Consider the following 17,539-nt stretch of genomic DNA (forward strand, 5'->3'; position numbering starts at 1 on the left):
TTTTTTAGCATTTTTTAAGTGACATTCAAAGTGACCCAGTCTTCTTTGGAAACGCAGACACAGCCGAGCTGAAAGAATAAGGCTGATATTTTTATACAGCTCATAAGAACACATCAAATCAATGCATTATTATCGACTACGCCTGTTCATTTAGGCATTCACACTGTCAGCGATTTTTCTCTCTCCATGCATGTGTCCGCTGCAGCCGTGCAACTTAGACCATGTCATATTTCTGTAGTGTTACAGTTTGCTCTTTGTCTGTAAAATATGATGCTCTGCTGCCATCAGACTTCTTCATGTCTGTGATTGGTCATCTGCTGCTAACATGTTTCTTTAGGATACTCTTTTGAGCTCTCTCTCACAACAGACCTGGAAGAGAAGACAATGCTGAATAAAGTCATAGGTTTTGTTATTTTTGATGATTCAAAAAATTCTAACTGACCCTCTGATGTCACATGGACTACTTTGATGATGTTTTTATTACCTTTCTGGACATGGACAGTATACCGTACACACAGCTTCATTGGAGGGACTGAGAGCTCTCGGACTACATCTAAAATATCTTAAACTGTGTTCTGAAGATAAAAGGAGGTCTTACGGGTTTGGAACGACATGAGGGTGAGTTATTAATAACAATTTAAATTTTTCGGTGAACTAACCCTTCAACAAATTTTACAAAAATGATCAAAACACACATGATCAGAATACAAACTGTAGATGTGTTCTCTCAGCTTTATGTTCCCTCAACACTAACTTTGCTAGAAGTGATGAGTATCAATCCACAAAAGCAATATATGCTGTATAGTACAGTATTTATACATTATTATAAAAATAAAACGCTCTTTTAATATAATTAAAATTACTTGCACATAAATTTGATCTTTTCATGTTGAATGTCAACTCTGTCATTGGCCCGTCAGCACAGTCAGAAAATCTTATGGTGGTGACATTTGACAGCGTTTACAAATTTGTAATTTCACAAAACAAATGGAGTTCATGTTGTAGCCATTTTGTTTCCTTGGTTGATGCTAGAACCTGCTTCAGCAGAATAAAATGATCTAAACTTTTCAAATAATTTGATGGTGTTGACATACCATGGTTGTGACACAGGAAATACTAACATTAAGATTTTTAATATTCTAAAACTATAAAACCTAACGGAGTCTGTCTGACAATTATGAACTCTGCAGGGGTGGAATGCGGCAAGGGGTCCTTCAAAGTGACAGCAGACCCAATATTCCCTGATTTTATTACATTTTACTGAATGTCTGATGGTGTTGAGAAAGTGGGGACACAACTTTGAAACCTTATGAAACACGTGTCACTGAAAAACAACCTTGCTTTGATGAAATATTATTAAGAGTTGCTTTTGATAAAAAAAACTCTTCCATCATTAATAACCATTTGCATCCGTTTTATAGCATATGAACGATTGAACACTTCTCTGTGGACACACTGTTCTATATTTAGTGAAAATACATTACGTATCAGATTTCAAATGGCTTTAATATTGGATTTCATAAGTGTCCATTTTCGTGGCTTAGTGGTTAGAGAGTTTGACTCCTAACCCTAGGGTTGTGGGTTCGAGTCTCAGGCTAGCAATTGCACGACTTAGGTGCCCTTGTGCAAGGAACTGAACCCACAACTGCTCCCCGGGCGCCGCAGCATAAATGGCTGCACAGTGCTGCAGGTGTGTGTGTACTTTGGCTGGGTTAAATGCAGAGAACGAATTCTGTGTATGGGTCACAATAACAGTAACAACTGCTGGACATATTTTGTCCGATGTCTTAAGAATCAGAGAAAGATTCAAAAGAATAAAAAAAGAACAGCAATATGTTGCATTGGTATCAAAATGTTGAGACCAATAGAAATTATATCACTGAATAAGAGACAAACATGTCCTGATGTCTTTAAGATGGTTTATTTTCTTGCTAGAAAGGCCAAGTAATCTTTACCTTACAGTCTAGATGCTGCAGTGTGTGTGACAGTTAAGAGAGGGCATTCTTCCTCTTGTATTGCCTGATCTCTCAGAAGGTTTTCTCTCTACGGCAATGAGGATATTTCAGTGGTGGTGACCAGTTCTAGAATCATGTAACTGCATTCTTAGATTTGTTCATAATTTTCTATCCTTGGATGAAGGTCCTCCTGTCACACACCAACACACTTTTATTCTCATAATTTGCTTACTGAAAATGTATTAAAGAATTAACTGTATTGAAGAACTCCATTACAATATATAATACACACTCACATTTAGACCATCAACATATCAATTCAATGATATTGATTTCTGGTTTAATGATCATTTATTATGACAAATAATTGTGTAACTGGTCCAAATACTGCACAAGGAAATTCCAATTCTACTGTAAAGCAGGTCTAAATGACAAGTGTCATTTTTTTTATCTCAAAAAATTTCATTTCTTTTCTTTGCTTCTCTGTAGCCCATTTCCTGCACACGCCTGTGCACAGTGGCTCTGGATGTTTCTACTCCAGACTCAGTCCACTGCTTCCGCACGTCCCCCAAGGTCTGGAATCGGTCCTTCTCCACAATCTTCCTCAGGGTCCGGTCACCTGTTCTCGTTGTGCAGCGTTTTTTTTTTGCCACACTTTTTCCTTCCCACAGACTTCCCACTGAGGTGCCTTGATACAGCACTCTGGGAACAGCCTATTAATTCAGAAATGTCTTTCTGTGTCTTACCCTCTCGCTTGAGGGTGTCAATGATGGCCTTCTGGACAGCAGTCAGGTCGGCAGTCTTACCCCATGATTGCGGTTTTGAGTAATGAACCAGGCTGGGAGTTTTTAAAAGCCTCAGGAATCTTTTGCAGTTGTTTAGAGTTAATTAGTTGATTCAGATGATTAGGTTAATAGCTCGTTTAGAGAACCTTTTCATGATATGCTAATTTTTTGAGATCGGAATTTTGGGTTTTCATGAGCTGTATGCCAAAATCATCAGTATTAAAACAATAAAAGACCTGAAATATTTCAATATTTTCATACTCCATAATGTAAATTTACCTGTGGACGTCAAGGTTTACTACAGCAATAAACCACAACAATCCATGGTTTGCATTGAATTTATAACAGTTTAATTTATAACCTACTTAGCAGTCATAAATTCACTGTTAACCTTGGCTTCATGGTGCTTACTGCTTTCATAAAATGGTTATTCCATATACGTAGCAAGGTTTCACAAAATAAAACAAAGAAAATTAAATGAAATGTAATGCCATTAAGAAACATTGTTACTGCCAAACAGTGTAGTTGTGGTTGTAACAAAAAGATTGCCAAACAACACAAGGCAACTAAGTGTTCCTGTAGCTCAACTGGTAGAGCTTTATCAAGCACAAGGTTGGGGGTTTGATTCCCCAGGAACACATGATAGGTTAAAATTGATAGCCTGAATGCACTTTAAGTCGCTTTGGATAAAAGCATCTGCTAAATGCATAAATTTATTTAACTATGAGGTGTATTTACAACAGCCTGGAATGTGGCACAACCAATCAGAATCAAGGACCAGAACTATCCATTTTGAACATTTTCATTCAAACTCTTTTCACATTGAGGGGATCCGTTAGGCTTCTCTTTATTGTGTATTTTCATGTGCCTGTCAAGGTTTCCTTGTTGATTGAAACCATTTCCACACTGTTTACACATGTAAGGCTTTTCTCCAGTGTGAACTCTCATGTGCGTTTTAAAGCTTCCCTTTTGACTGAAACTCTTTCCACACTGTTTACACGTGTAAGGCTTTTCTCCAGTATGAACCCTCATGTGCATGTCAAAGTTTCCTTTTTGACTGAAACTCTTTCCACACTGTTGGCAGGAAAAACGGCTCAATGTAGTGTGAATTTTCCTATTTTCTCCACTTTGATTCAAGTTGTTTGATTCAGAGCTGTCAGGCTTCTCTTCTTTACGAACTTCCATGTGCCTGGTAAGGTTAGGTAGACTGAAACCCTTTCCACACTGTGGGGATCTGTTGGGCTTCTTTCTATCATGAATTTTCATGTGGCGTTTAAGGGATCCAGAATGACTGAAACTCTTTCCACAATGATAGCATGTGAACGGCTTCTCTCCAGTGTGAATTTTCATGTGCATGTCAAGGTTTCCTTTTTTAGTAAAACTATTTCCACACTGAGGGCATGTGTAAGGCTTCTCTCCAGTGTGAATGTTCATGTGCATTTTAAGCACATGTTTCCGAGTGAAACTCTTTCCACACTGTTGACAGGTAAAAGGTCTCTCCAAAGTATGAATTGGCTTGTGGGCATAAAGGTTTTGTTTTTGCCTGAAACTTTTCCCACAGATATTGCAGGTGAAAGGTCTGTTTCCATTGTGAACTTTCATGTGGTATGCGAGTTTTACATTTGTGCTGAAACTTCTTCCACACTGTTCACAGATAAAAGGGTTCTCTCCAAGGTGAACTCTCAAGTGGACTCTAAGGTCTCCAGGATTACTGAAACATCTTCCACACTGACAACATGTGAAAGTATTCTCTCCAATGTGAACCTTCATGTGCTTGTTAAGGTTTCCTTTTAGAGTGAAACTCTTTCCACACTGTTTGCAGTTGTAAGGTTTCTCTCCAGTGTGAATTCTCATGTGGTTTTTAAGGTTTCCTTGTTGGCTGAAACTCTTTCCACACTGTTGGCAGATGAAAGACTTCTCTCCAGTATGAACTCTCATGTGCTTGATAAGGTTTCCTTTTCGAGTGAACCTCTTTCCACACTGAAGGCAAGGGAAATAACTCTTATTTTTTGTCTTTTTAGCTTTTTTTCGCTTGCAAGTCTTTTCAGACTGTAAGGAAGAAAAATATTTTTCATCAGTTATGAAATCATGAAGATCTTTCTCTTCAGTTTCGTTCAGTCCTTCCCTCTCCTCTTTCAGCACTGTTAAGTCTAAAGTGGAAAAACAAACAAAAGTTAAGCCTGTGACGTGTCAGTTATGCACAGAGGAAAACAACATCTCAAATGTATTAAACGGCACAAATATATTCGTTGTTTGTCATAATTCAGATTGATCCATTTGAGGACTACTTAAGAATATCACCAAACCTGGATTAAATTATTGGGAATGTATTAATTGAAATCATCATTTATGGTACTGCTTTAACCCAGATTAATTTGTTAAGATACTTCAAGTCAGGTTTTCGACTTTAATCCCAGCTTTTCTTAGCGTCTTTTTTTGAAACAGCCCCCAGGGCTCAACATTAAACATTGACATCTTGCTTGTCCTGTGGACAACTAAACTAATCATATCCAAATGTGCAAGTAAAAAGTTTAATGTAAGATTTGTTTGTTAAAGTAATTTATTAAAAAGCAATATTCTTATCACAGTTTTATCAGCTCTAACATAAATAAGTATAAGACTAATAAGCATATCTGTGGTATTTGGATGCTACTTAAATTCTGTTGTTTTAAAAATTAAGTATGATTTAGAAAACTAAAATATTTATGTTATTTGGTACTAATACACATACAATCATGATTTCAGCTTTAAATAAACAAACATTGAAGGGTTAGTTCACCCAAAAATGAAAATTAGTCTGTGGTGTTCCATCAAAGCATCCTAAGGCCGGGCATACACTGTGCAATTTTCATCTGATTTTGAGCCGAATTGCTGACTCGTGCGACTCTTTTTCGGGTCGGGCCGAATTTCAGCATTTTCGTGCATCGTCTGTTGTGCAGTGTTCGTGCAGTGTACAAGGGGAAACGAGAGGCGATAAGCCTCTCCCGACCAGCAATCGGTTGGTCGGATGGATTTCTGACATGTCAGAAATTTTGGTCGCCTCTCGTGAGGTATCGCACTATTGAAGCAGGGCTACAAACCGATTTTCCGCGTTTCCCTCACTGCGCGTGCGTGAAACCATGGTGACATCTGACACAGCTTGTAGTGTGGACTGAAGTGATGGAGGGATAACTTGTGGAGTAAAGAAAAATAAAAATAAAAGAGGGGAAAAAACGCCTGCTTCCCTCCAGTTCATGTTGCAAAATGGATTGACCATATTGGCCACGTCTTCCCAGCCAACTGTTCATCTAGATACGCCCTTTTTTTTTGGGGGGGGGGACGTTTCAGCACACATAATCGCGCTTCAAGGATCAAGGATACCACAGAAATACAATTCAAACCTTTTGTTGTATGCATGTAATTTTATCAAGGACTGCTTCTCTAATCTTGGCTTTTATCTTCGTTGACTTCTAATCTTCTTAACTTGGACTAACAAGCTCTTCCGAACCACAACCTGCAAGCGTGTTTGATACGTTATGTGTACATTTTCAATTGATTGCTCAAAATATCAAGTTTTTGTGCTAATGTGATGTTTACCTAGTGCAGCTTTAGATTTCCAGGTAAAGTATTTTACTGTCTTACTTAAGTAGTTCTGATTATTCGCTGTGAACCCACTATATCTTAAGAAATCTGTCAAATAATGTAGATCGACATTGTTCTAATTACATTTAAAAATAAAGAATGTAGTGAAGCACACATACTTTATAATCATTGTGAAATGGCTGTTTATTTTGTTGCAGCGGCATTTATAGTATGACTGTGGGAGAGACGAGCGAGTGGCTGCTTACGGCTGTGATACAGCTGTTCTGCTTCTTCAAACATTACTGTAGACATATTTTGGTTTACAAACTATCCTTTAATCAGTTAGTCATGGTAGTACTTGGCTAACGTACCCACCATTAGTGTTTTAAGTGTTCACAGTTAAGCAGCTAAACTTGGCAGGAGCGGTGGACACAATTAGCTTGCATACGTGTTTTTGTATTTGATGCCATTATTATAAGAACGGATTGGAGTACTATATTATTTTATGTAAAGGTTCTTTGTCAATGGTAGCACTCGCTAACTGGCTCAAGAGTCGTGTTTCCACTATCGAGCTAAGACCGGGCATGCTAGTGCGTGCCAGGGCCAGTCGCGTTTCCACTGTCACTTCCGGGGCTTGATCGTGCCTCGCCGGGGCTTCCTCGGGGCAAAGTATCAAAGTAGGCTTATGGAAGGGAGGGGTTCTAAACTAGCTTGGATCAAATAATTTCCTAATCACTAGTCACTTTCCACTTTCGGGTCAGTGCGAGCCAGTGCTTCAAATTAGCCGGATGGGGCTAATAGCCTCGTACCTGTAGCACAGACAAGGCACGATCAAGCACTGGAAGTGACAGTGGAAACACGACTGGGCCTGGCACTAGCTAGCTAGCCTGCTTTTGGGAAATGACTCGAATATTAAAATTACAATGTTTTCTGACCATTTAAACATGTTGTAGGGAACTCCAACACTATATCAGGACACCTTAAAATACCATATGACCTACTCTTTAAATATTATCCAGGGCTCTAGACTAACTATTTGCACTGGTTGCATTGGTGCGCCTTTTTTTCTTAGGTGCACCAGCACAAGAGTTAGGTGCACATCACATTTAACACTCCATTTCTACAAGGTAACCTTTTTATATATATATATATATATATATATATATATATATATATATATATATATATATATATATATATATATATATATATATATATATATCGCAGTCCATATAGACAATATAGAGCTCAAGATAAATGAAAGAAAAAGACTTTTCCAGACTTGACCCTCTACACTGATTCTGATCAGATCTTCCACTGTGTCTGAATGAAGGGATGCTCTTTTATTAAGTTAATTTAGAAAACATTTGGAGGATTTCTTGTTTGTTAAATATAAGTTTTAGGTTTTTTTTATGTAAAGACCCAGCTGCCAGTGGCAGATAGTGAGCCTATATTTGATCAATTTAGCCTTCTCACATCATCAAGACATGTCTACAAAGAAAAACTATAGATATAAAATAGTTGAAACATATAACAATGTTTAAATGTTAGACCAAGATAAATGTGCGCTATATCCAATAGGTTTTTCAAAGACTCTTTTTTTTCAGTGGATACACAGTCAGTTTCGCTCATAAAAGGTAAGAGTAATACATCATTCATAACTGCAAAGGGTCTATTTTTATTTGTGTGCACTCGCAATATCAACAAAACTGTGATATTGGGCGGCAGTGGCTCAGTGGTTCATGTAGGTTTTCTAAAAACCGAAAGGTTGGTGGTTCAATCCCGGCTCCACCTGACCAAGTTTCGAAGTGTCCTTGAGCAAGACACCTAACCCCAGCTGCTACCTACGAGCTGGATGGTGCCTTGAATGGCAGACACCGCAGTCGGTGTATGAATGAGTGAGTGAATGAATGAATGTGAGGCAATTTGTAAAGCGCTTTGGATGACCATGGGTCTGATGAAAGCGCCACATACAGTACAGATCAAAAAGTTTGGACAGACCTTCTCATTCAAAGAGTTTTCTTTACTAACATGACTATGAAAATTGATTCACACTGAAGGCATCAAAACTATGAATTAACACATATGTCATATTGTAGTTTCTTCAAAGTAGCAACCTTTTGCTTTGATTACTGCTTTGCACACTCTTGGCATTCTCTTGATGAGCTTCATGAGGTAGTCCCCTGAAATGGTCTTCCAACAGTCTTGAAGGAGTTCCCCGAGAGATGCTTAGCACTTGTTGGCCCTTTTGCCTTCTGTCTGCGGTCCAGCTCACCCCTAAACCATCTGGATTGGGTTCCGGTCCAGTGACTGTGGAGGCCAGGTCATCTGGCGCAGCCCCCCCATCACTCTCCTTCTTGGTCAAATAGCCCTTGATGCCTTCAGTGTGACTCTACAATTTTAATAGACATGAAAATAAAGAAAACTCTTTGAATGAGAAGGTGTGTCCAAACTTATGGTCTGTACTGTATATGCAGTCAATTTACCAAGAAGTTGTGCTTTCTGCCATGTCGTCTTTAACAAGAGTACAAAAACCGACACTCAGTTAAAACATGCCTCACAGACTTGATAAATATATCTATAGAAAGCTTTAAATGACTACTTAAAAACAAAAACTTTCATTATAATCATAATACGTAAAGATTTCTATCTATTATTTCCAGTCACATTTATGATAATTACTTTTGCCGGTGCAAGCTTAAGGGTATTGCGTGTTTGAACGGAGAACTGCTCAGCTGCGCTACGGGACACTAAACTAAGGCAAAAACAAAAGTGTTACATTTATAATTTTGTTCAGTGTATACATGTCGCACAGCCCTAATGGCCATACAAACAAATAGGATTGTCAGTGTTTCAGAAAATGTTGTGGGTGTATGGGATTGCCTGGATGAGAGTGAGATTTCCCTGCCTGATCGTGGTTTTGCGCAGCTTGTCAGTAAACAACTGCTCTGTGTAGTAAACGCTGCTCCATGTGAAAGCGTGCAGGTGAGGGAGATTTACAGCTGATTACAGAACCAGCTTTAAATGACAAGATGCACATTAAATATTGCATGCGATTTATCGTGCAGCCCTGATTACATGCAAGACGAAATAAAAATAAAAATGTTCTGAAGACAAAGCCTTCTGGAAAATCTATTTGTGTCAGTTTTGAAATTGTGGGGAGTTGCCACAAATAAATCAATGTATGGGAAACACCACAGCACAACAACCTGAGCCCAACTTCAGTCTTCTTATCTTAACTTCTACTTATCACCTAAACTTTAACAGGATTTGTAGTTGGTGCCACAAACCAGACTGATAAACAAATACAGACCGGTTAACTTCGGGCCAGGCGTGTGCACCTGATGAAACGGTCCATACCATTCTCATGGTACAATACATTGGTATAGGACTGCCCTCCTGCTCAACTCTGAATCATCCTGAACAGTGGTCATCAAGTCTGTACCACCTCAAGGTAGAGGACATGTAAACACTTGATCGGATTGAAAACCGACACTGGAAAAAGAACTGTGCATGCGCAGTGAGGTAGAGATAGCGTAATAATGTATGATGCACTGAACAAGCTGTTCTTCCTGGTGACTAAAGTGTCATAAATAAGTGTCCTGTCATTATAAATCTCCCCTTTCATTCAGCGTATGTGAAGTGGAACAGGACCATGTCCCACCAGTCCTTGTTTAAGACTCTCATCAACAGACGACTAGTTTTGGGTGCAGGAAGGGGCACTTGTACACCTTTTTTTAGGTGTAATGTTAAGCAGCACAACAGTTAATGTGCTGGTCGTTGCCTTATTAGGACCCAAGGTAGATAAATATCACGTGTGCTTTTTAAAACAGCATGCGACAGCAGCGGGAAACTCTGTATATTCATGCAGTGTGCGCATGTCTAAAGAGTAAATCCGATCAGAAGCTTGTGACATGTGAACGCGCATATCAACCCGATCACTTTATTCAGCATTCATGTAAACACTACGTTCGGATTCGTCAAACAGAATTAATTCATTCCGATGGAATCAAAAAGTGTCCATGTAAACGCACCTACTGTGCGTCTGTGTTGACAAAAGTGTGTGTGTGTGTGTGTGTGTGTGTAGGGCCTAAATATAATACAAGGTTTTTAGGGCGAGTGCCAAATCACAATATCCTGAAGGTCATATTTTACCCTTCATGTCTACTCTCTCTCTCTCTGTGTGTGTGTCAGTGGTACATTGTTTTCTTACGGTTTGATTCATGCATATTTTACGAACAGACATAAACCTTTGACACAGCTTCAATTTTTAAGCAGTCTTTGTTTCAAAGTTAATTGATAATTTCTCACATACGTAGATGCACAAACACAGCCATGCAGTCAGTCCCTAGGCAATAATAACACCTTCCATCTTGCGGCAACACAAAGCTACGAGGGATCCAAAACAAAGGCAAACTTTAGATTAGAAGTGCAGTTGATGCAAAAGTTATAAAGCTGTGGACATCTTTGTGCACACCATTTCAAACTCGTCAAGATGAAGAAAAGCTACACGATCACTGAAGAAGTAGACTACGTCACTGCTGAACCAACGGACAGTGAGCCGGAGTCTGATGGCAGTGAAACAGTCTGTCAGAAGATGATGTGGAGTTTTAACTTAATTCAGATTATGACTCCTCATCTGACCCAACTCAGAGTGAGGAACTGGATGACACACAGGAGACACCCAATCCTATGTGGACATAAAAAAAAATGGACTTCACTGGTCACCCAATAACGCAGAGATGCTCCGCTTCTTGCCACCCAAGATAACGACACCTGGACCGACACATTATGCAACGGCTCGCATCGTGGACCCTAGGTCTGCATTCCAGCTACTGTTCACAGAGGATATTGTAAAATTAATTGTGGATCAAAACAAATCTCCAGGGGAGACGATCCGAGACAGATTGGATTAATGTGGATGCAACAGATGTCAAGTGCTTTGGATGGCCATGGGGTCTGTTGAAAGCGCTATATAAATGCAGTCCATTTGCCATGTACCATTTCTAATTCTGGCTGGAGTCTACAGTTCCAGAAATGAGTCCACCCGGAGCCTGTGGGATGACCACACAGGCCGGCCCATCTTCAGGGCCACCACACCAAATTCCAGAAGTTCAGTTCAAATGTAAGATTTGACGACAGGCTAACCCGGCCTGGACGTTACCGGGATGACAATGGTGGCATTCAGGGTGATCTGGGACAAGTGGCTGCCCTGCCTTCCCCATCTCTTTAACCCCGGGGTGGACTTCTGTGTGGACGAGCAGCTGGTCGGGTTCTGAGGCCGCTGCAGATTCCGGCAGTACATGCCCAGCAAACCGGCGAAATAAGTTTTGTTTCAAGTGATGTTTCCAAGTCTTATGTATGGAAAATGCAGATTTATGGCGGAAAATCTGCAGGATGCGCTCCCGAGCTAAACCAGGGACAGAGGGTTGTGCAGGACATGACTGACGGTCTGGAGGGGCACACTGTTACCACAGACAATTTCTTCACCTCTTATGTGCTGGCAGAGGAGCTGCTGAAGAAAAAAATTGCTCTGGTTGGAACAATCCGGAGGAACAAACCAGAGCTTCCTCCACACCTGCTCCAAACCAGAGCACCCAGATCCTCTGAGTTTGTTTTCAGGAAGACCACAACGGCCAAAATTTTGCTTTTGCTGAGCATTAGGCACCACAAGCCCACTGTGAGTGGAGGGGAGCACCAGAAGCCTGTGATGATAATGGACTACAACCGAGGCAAAGGAGCTGTCGACAGCCTGGAACAGGTATGTGCTATTAGCAAAAGTAACTCACACATTTATTTTATATACACGTCTTTATGTGGTTTTCTTAAATCTAGGCATATTTAGATCTAAGTTTATCATGCATTTTATTTCTCTTGTATTTTTTTTCCTCTTGTATCTTTTTTATAACCAAGTTATATGTTATTGTGCGTTCACACCGCTGGCATCGAGAGCGTCAAAACGGCCGGAAGTTATTCATTTTCAATGGATGAGTTTCTATCTTGGATGAGTCCAGAAAATCCTTCAAGTAACGTCATTTTAGTAACATACATTTAAAATGTAGCTAATTACTTTACTGCATTACCAGAAAAAGTAATTCCATGACTGTGTAATGCGTTATCCTCAACTCTGATGAAAACATGTCTAGGGCTGGGTATCGATTCAGATGTCACGATTAAATTCAATTTTGATTCACAAGCTCTTGATTCAATTCTTGATTTTTTTTTTTTTTTTTTGGTGATTACTGTGACGAGTGGGCGGGGTCTTGAGTCCCACGGAGGAGATGGAAGGATATAAAACAGGAGCGACGACAGTGATGGACGAGAGAGGACCAGACCTGGGCTTTATTTTATGTTTCGGTTTTTATTTGTGCGCATCAGTCGTCCGTGAGTGGCTGATGCACTGTTTTGTGCTCATTTTGTAATTAAAGTTTCTTATTTGATTTTCCGCCGGTTCCCGCCTCCTTCTTCCCGATGATTGTGGAGTTTTATTGTTTTAAATGAACAAATGTAGGCAGCATGCAGAAACCAAATGTAATCATTTTTGATTCAAGGTCTCAAGGCTTGCTTTGTGCAAAAAAAATTATTTAGCCAAAGTTAATGGTATAATGGTAATGGTATAAGATATAATGGTTTTAATTAGGGGTGGTGAAAAAAATCGATTATTGATTAATCGCGAGTATGTTATGGACGAGTATGAATCGATTATTACATTTTCAAAAATCGATTATTTTTTATTTTTATTTTTTTGCATTATTTTATTTTGTAAAAAAAATTATACCGGGAGTTGAACGTCACGAACGCGCCCAGTTCCAGTTAGCAAGCAGCCAGAACAGGTGTGTAAAATGGAAAAACCAGGAGCGAGCAACCAACCGAACTACCCAGCTCCATCTGGGCTCAAAGCAAGCGTGTGGATTTATTTTGGTTTTCATGGCAGGAGCTCTAACCCTCTTGGCGCCATGGTCGAGTTTACTCGACAAGATGCGGCACTGAATAAAACCGGCCGATTTTGTCAAATAGGGTGTCAAATTTCTCGCGACCTCCCCTGCACCAGATAGCAGACATGTAATACTTAATCTCTGACTCAAAATAACGTAATGCTCCTTAACAAAATATTCGAGAGCGCATTGAATCAGTGCGAAAAAAAAGCGGAGCTAGTGTGAGAGTGAGCCATTTTATCTGACCAATGTTGTCAACGTCAGCGAGTATTGGCATTAGATTATTATTATTATCATTATTATTTTTATTATTATCTAATGGCATCAATAAAGCTTCAATAAACCCGCAATGAAGTGTTGGGACTTCTATTCGCGGACACTGATTCTGAAGGGGAATATCTGTATCCAGAAGATGACGGTGATATTGAAAGTGAAAGTACACCAAGCACAAACGGTGAATCCTTTGCCCAATGTAAATGGTCCTTTGCCAAATGTCAGAGGTGTGAACAATGTTTGCAGGGGTCGGAGTGTTCATTGCGAAATTAGCAGGCGTGTTAGTGTTGCGGGGACGAAGCGGGAGATTTTTTCCGCGCTAGACATGTATATTTGTCTTCTGACTGCACCTTTCCGCAATCGCGGTGACAGTATTGTAGTGGAGACTTTGTCTAATGCCTCTGGATATGTTAGACGAGGTCGAAATATTCATAGGACAGTTAGGAGGCAAGGTGGGGAGTCGCAATGACCCTGACAGTAGTCCGAGCTGTGCACACTCGGCGCGTGCGAGAGGCAGATCTGTCCGCGATGCTCATAGCAGAAGCAGAGGCGATGTGACACGGGGCATAGATTTTGAACTAAAAAGGTCTTGTCTACTTGTGTTTGTGTGTCATATGAATAATATACATGTGCCCCATACATGGAATCAGAGTGCCTGCTGCATGTAGTAAACTGAAAATCCCAACCGCTACATGCATTCAGTTTGTTTCTACCATTTATTAGTAATGATTTACACAGTTTGTTTACTACTTACTGTTGTGAAATGGAAAATCAATAATCGTTAATCGAGAATCGTTAATAATCGAAAATCGACTGTAATCGAATCGGGACTTCAATAATCGTAATCGAATCGAATCGGGAAATCAGACAGATTAACCACCCCTAGTTTTAATATTAGAAGCAGATATTGGGTTTAATGTTACAGAATTTTTAAAATTATTATTATTGTAAGGCTAATTCCATATTATTGTTTCAACAATAATTTTACCTATCATCAACATTTCTACACTTGTGTGACATTCTTCATACACATCATTCATTTCTGTAGAGCTGGACATTTTAATAAGGATCAATTGACTGAGTTCAGCTTTGAAAATGAAAACCAACCTGTTTGTTCCTCAGTATCTTCATGTTTGGCTCTGAATGTTTCTTCAATCTTCACGTCTTCACTCTCCTCTTTAATAAACTCCTTCAGTGTTTCTGTCTCAGTATCTTCATGTTTGACTCTGAATGTTTCTTCACTCTCCTCTTTAATAAACTCCATCTTTATAATCGTGTGTCACGTGGATCTCAGCTGCTTCAGGAGATTTTCAGTGTTTGGACACTTTGTCCTGTTTAAGATCAGAATAATTAACAGAAACAAAATAAGGTAAATAATAAATTAAACTAAATCTCAATCAGTTCCCTACTTAGTCAGCACACTGGTAAGGAAGCAGGGCCGGATTAAGGTGGGTGCTGCAGCATTAGGTCCATTCCTGAAATTGGCCCAGGTGAAAACAGATGAAAATTTCCAGTTATGAAGATGAACACTTTTCCTTTGATATATTAACCTTAAAATAATTCTTAGAAAGAAATTTTGAGTCCGACTTTTGGATGCATATACAGCGTTACTTATTATACATTTACTATTATTGTATATTCTTTGCACTGTGACGTTACTGACGTAACTAGGGATGTTAATTTTGGTTATTTTTCTTGACCGATGAATGACACTCCTTAACCCATTATTAACCGTTAACCGACAAGTAGGGGCGGGTGGATCGATCTAAGTATCGATTCCAACACAGGTATTGGTATCAGATCGATTCAATTTTAATTGAATCGATAATTTATATAGCTCTTATCAATGTCTATAGCGCTGAACCGGGTTTGAACAGGACCTCGGTACTACCGGTACTTAAAGAAACCTGGTACCGTCACATTTTTAAAAAATTTAGTACCGACTTGGTACCGAAGTACCGGGTCTTTTGACAACACTACAACCACGCCTCCACTACCGTGGACGTTTTTTTTTCCCAATTTCTTTTTAAATTTAAATTTAAATTTTTACCTTCGAAATTTGTTTTCTTAAAACTATTCGAATACATATTTGAATTTAGAATATTCGTTGACAGCCCTAATTCGGATTAGCTTTATGACTAAAAGGAGTTATTTAAAAAAACGTCAACACAGTTGATAACGCAGCCTGTTATCACAATAAATCAGTCAAACATGAAGAAAACAAACACACACACACACACATATTACTCAGTTTAAATATTAAAATGTGTTCCATTAAGTGTTATCACCTTACCGCATAATGTTGATGTTATGCAAAACATTTAGGCTAGTTTTAAGTGGATATTGGACTTAAATAGCCTAGCTATGTTTATTGTGTTTATTAGCCTAATGTTTGTAAACATTGTGTCTGCATTAGATCTATTTCTAAATGAAATCTTTTTTTCTCTAAAAATGCATATAATACACATAGCGTATTTCTACCATGCAGCAAACCTTTTTAAATATTTTGATAAATTACTGAAAAAAAATAATAAATGACTTTTTAAACAGTTTAACTGATTATTAATCACTCAAAATGAGCCGATACAGTTTTCTGCATTTATGCGCACTCAGATACCGGTGACTGTGAACGAATCAGCAGAGCTTGTACAAGCTTCTGTCATCGTTGAGTCTTTCTCAGACATTTCCAAGTGTCGAAATTGGGTTGCACATCTATCTGTGCATGAGGGTGTCCAATGCTTTCTCAAAGTTGGGAATAGTCAAAGGAGAGCAGCGGTCATCAGTGGGGTATAGGAAAGGCTAAGCATGCTGGCGCTTATGAGCATTGAGCTGCTGCACAGCCTTGACTTCACTGACACGATCGAAGAATGTGTGCTTGCTATACAAGTAATCAGCACAAGTGCAGTAGTAAGAGTGACAATATGAATAGGTTAAGTTGATCTGGTTTAGATTTAGTTAAAGTTTTCAAACAATTGCTATTAAATGTTGATACATAGCTTGACGTTAATCTTGAGTTCTTACAATAATATGTCATTATCATTATTCATGTTCAATAAAGGCTGGCCATTTGAGTCACTTCTTGGTCGGTATGAGTGCGCATGTACATTGAGTGTTGAATGAAAAAATAGGCCCTTTTTGTGCTGCAGCATCAGCCCCAATTTGGTCTTAATCCGGCTCTGTAAGGAAGCCAACCTGGGCTGTGGTTTCCTAAAGGTATTTTAACATTAAATACATCATAGACCCACTGAAACCAATGGAGTTATGATCAATTTAAGCTTACGATACTTTTTGGGAAATGCAGACCCATTAGAGATAATGGACTTAAATTAGCTGATTACTATACATTTATAAACTACACAGAATTGTTTATGATTTATCTGGTATTCAGTTGTTTGTACATTACACTATGTAGATTACCCTTTCATGAAAACACACAGCTGGTTTCTAAATGTTCTTTAAACAGGTTTGCGTTTGTTGTTCTTGTTGTTAATGATGAGAATGTTTTTTTTTTAACCCAAAGCTACAATAAAAAATAAACACAAAAAGAACAATTCAAATTACAATAGTTAATAATAATAATAATAATAAAAACTTAAATAGAGGATTCATTTACATTTTTGAGTGGCGAATCAAAACAGTGAATCACTTGGCGATTGATTCAGTTGACTCGGAGGTTCAAAATGCTCCGTTTAACCATCATTGATGTCAGTAAACCATCTCGTGTTTAAAATAAAACTGATTCATAATCACAATATATGGAGCTAAATGAGACGCACCGTTTCTTTGACTCGTGTGTGGGAGCGCTTTACACGCATTAAATACTCATTAATATCACTAGATAGAGCATCACAATGTTTCACTGATTAATAATTAATTTCACCGTTGTATACATAACTTTCTAAACAGGTTTAGTTGATATGAACACTTTAAACTATTGAACGCACTCACCTTACTTCAGCCGAATCACAGACGCGGGAGCGCAGGCTTATGACGTCACATCGCCATACCAAAATAAAAGTATTTTTCCGCT

At 38.9% G+C, this 17,539-nt stretch overlaps 2 protein-coding genes across 3 annotated transcripts in view; one reads left to right on the forward strand and one right to left on the reverse strand.

Annotated features, from left to right (window-relative positions):
* LOC127955916 (gastrula zinc finger protein XlCGF57.1-like) overlaps window positions 1-17,539 on the forward strand; it is a 703,806-nt gene that overhangs the window by 224,766 nt on the left and 461,501 nt on the right. The window lies entirely within an intron of this gene.
* Window positions 1,903-17,528, reverse strand: LOC127955960 (gastrula zinc finger protein XlCGF57.1-like). Of its 2 annotated transcripts, XM_052553665.1 has the most exons (4): window positions 17,458-17,528; window positions 14,919-14,984; window positions 14,617-14,840; window positions 1,903-4,890 (listed from the first exon to the last, which is right to left on the reverse strand). In XM_052553665.1, exons 3-4 carry the CDS (start codon window positions 14,771-14,773, stop codon window positions 3,524-3,526), a joined length of 1,524 nt encoding a protein of 507 aa, XP_052409625.1. In that variant the 5' UTR covers window positions 14,774-14,840; window positions 14,919-14,984; window positions 17,458-17,528; the 3' UTR covers window positions 1,903-3,523. The 2 variants fall into 2 exon arrangements, with proteins under 2 accessions (XP_052409625.1, XP_052409626.1); XM_052553666.1 differs by lacking the exon at window positions 14,919-14,984 and having other exon boundaries at window positions 17,458-17,513.

Source organism: Carassius gibelio, chromosome B4 (genome assembly GCF_023724105.1).
Source record: "Carassius gibelio isolate Cgi1373 ecotype wild population from Czech Republic chromosome B4, carGib1.2-hapl.c, whole genome shotgun sequence".
Taxonomy (NCBI): domain Eukaryota; kingdom Metazoa; phylum Chordata; class Actinopteri; order Cypriniformes; family Cyprinidae; genus Carassius; species Carassius gibelio.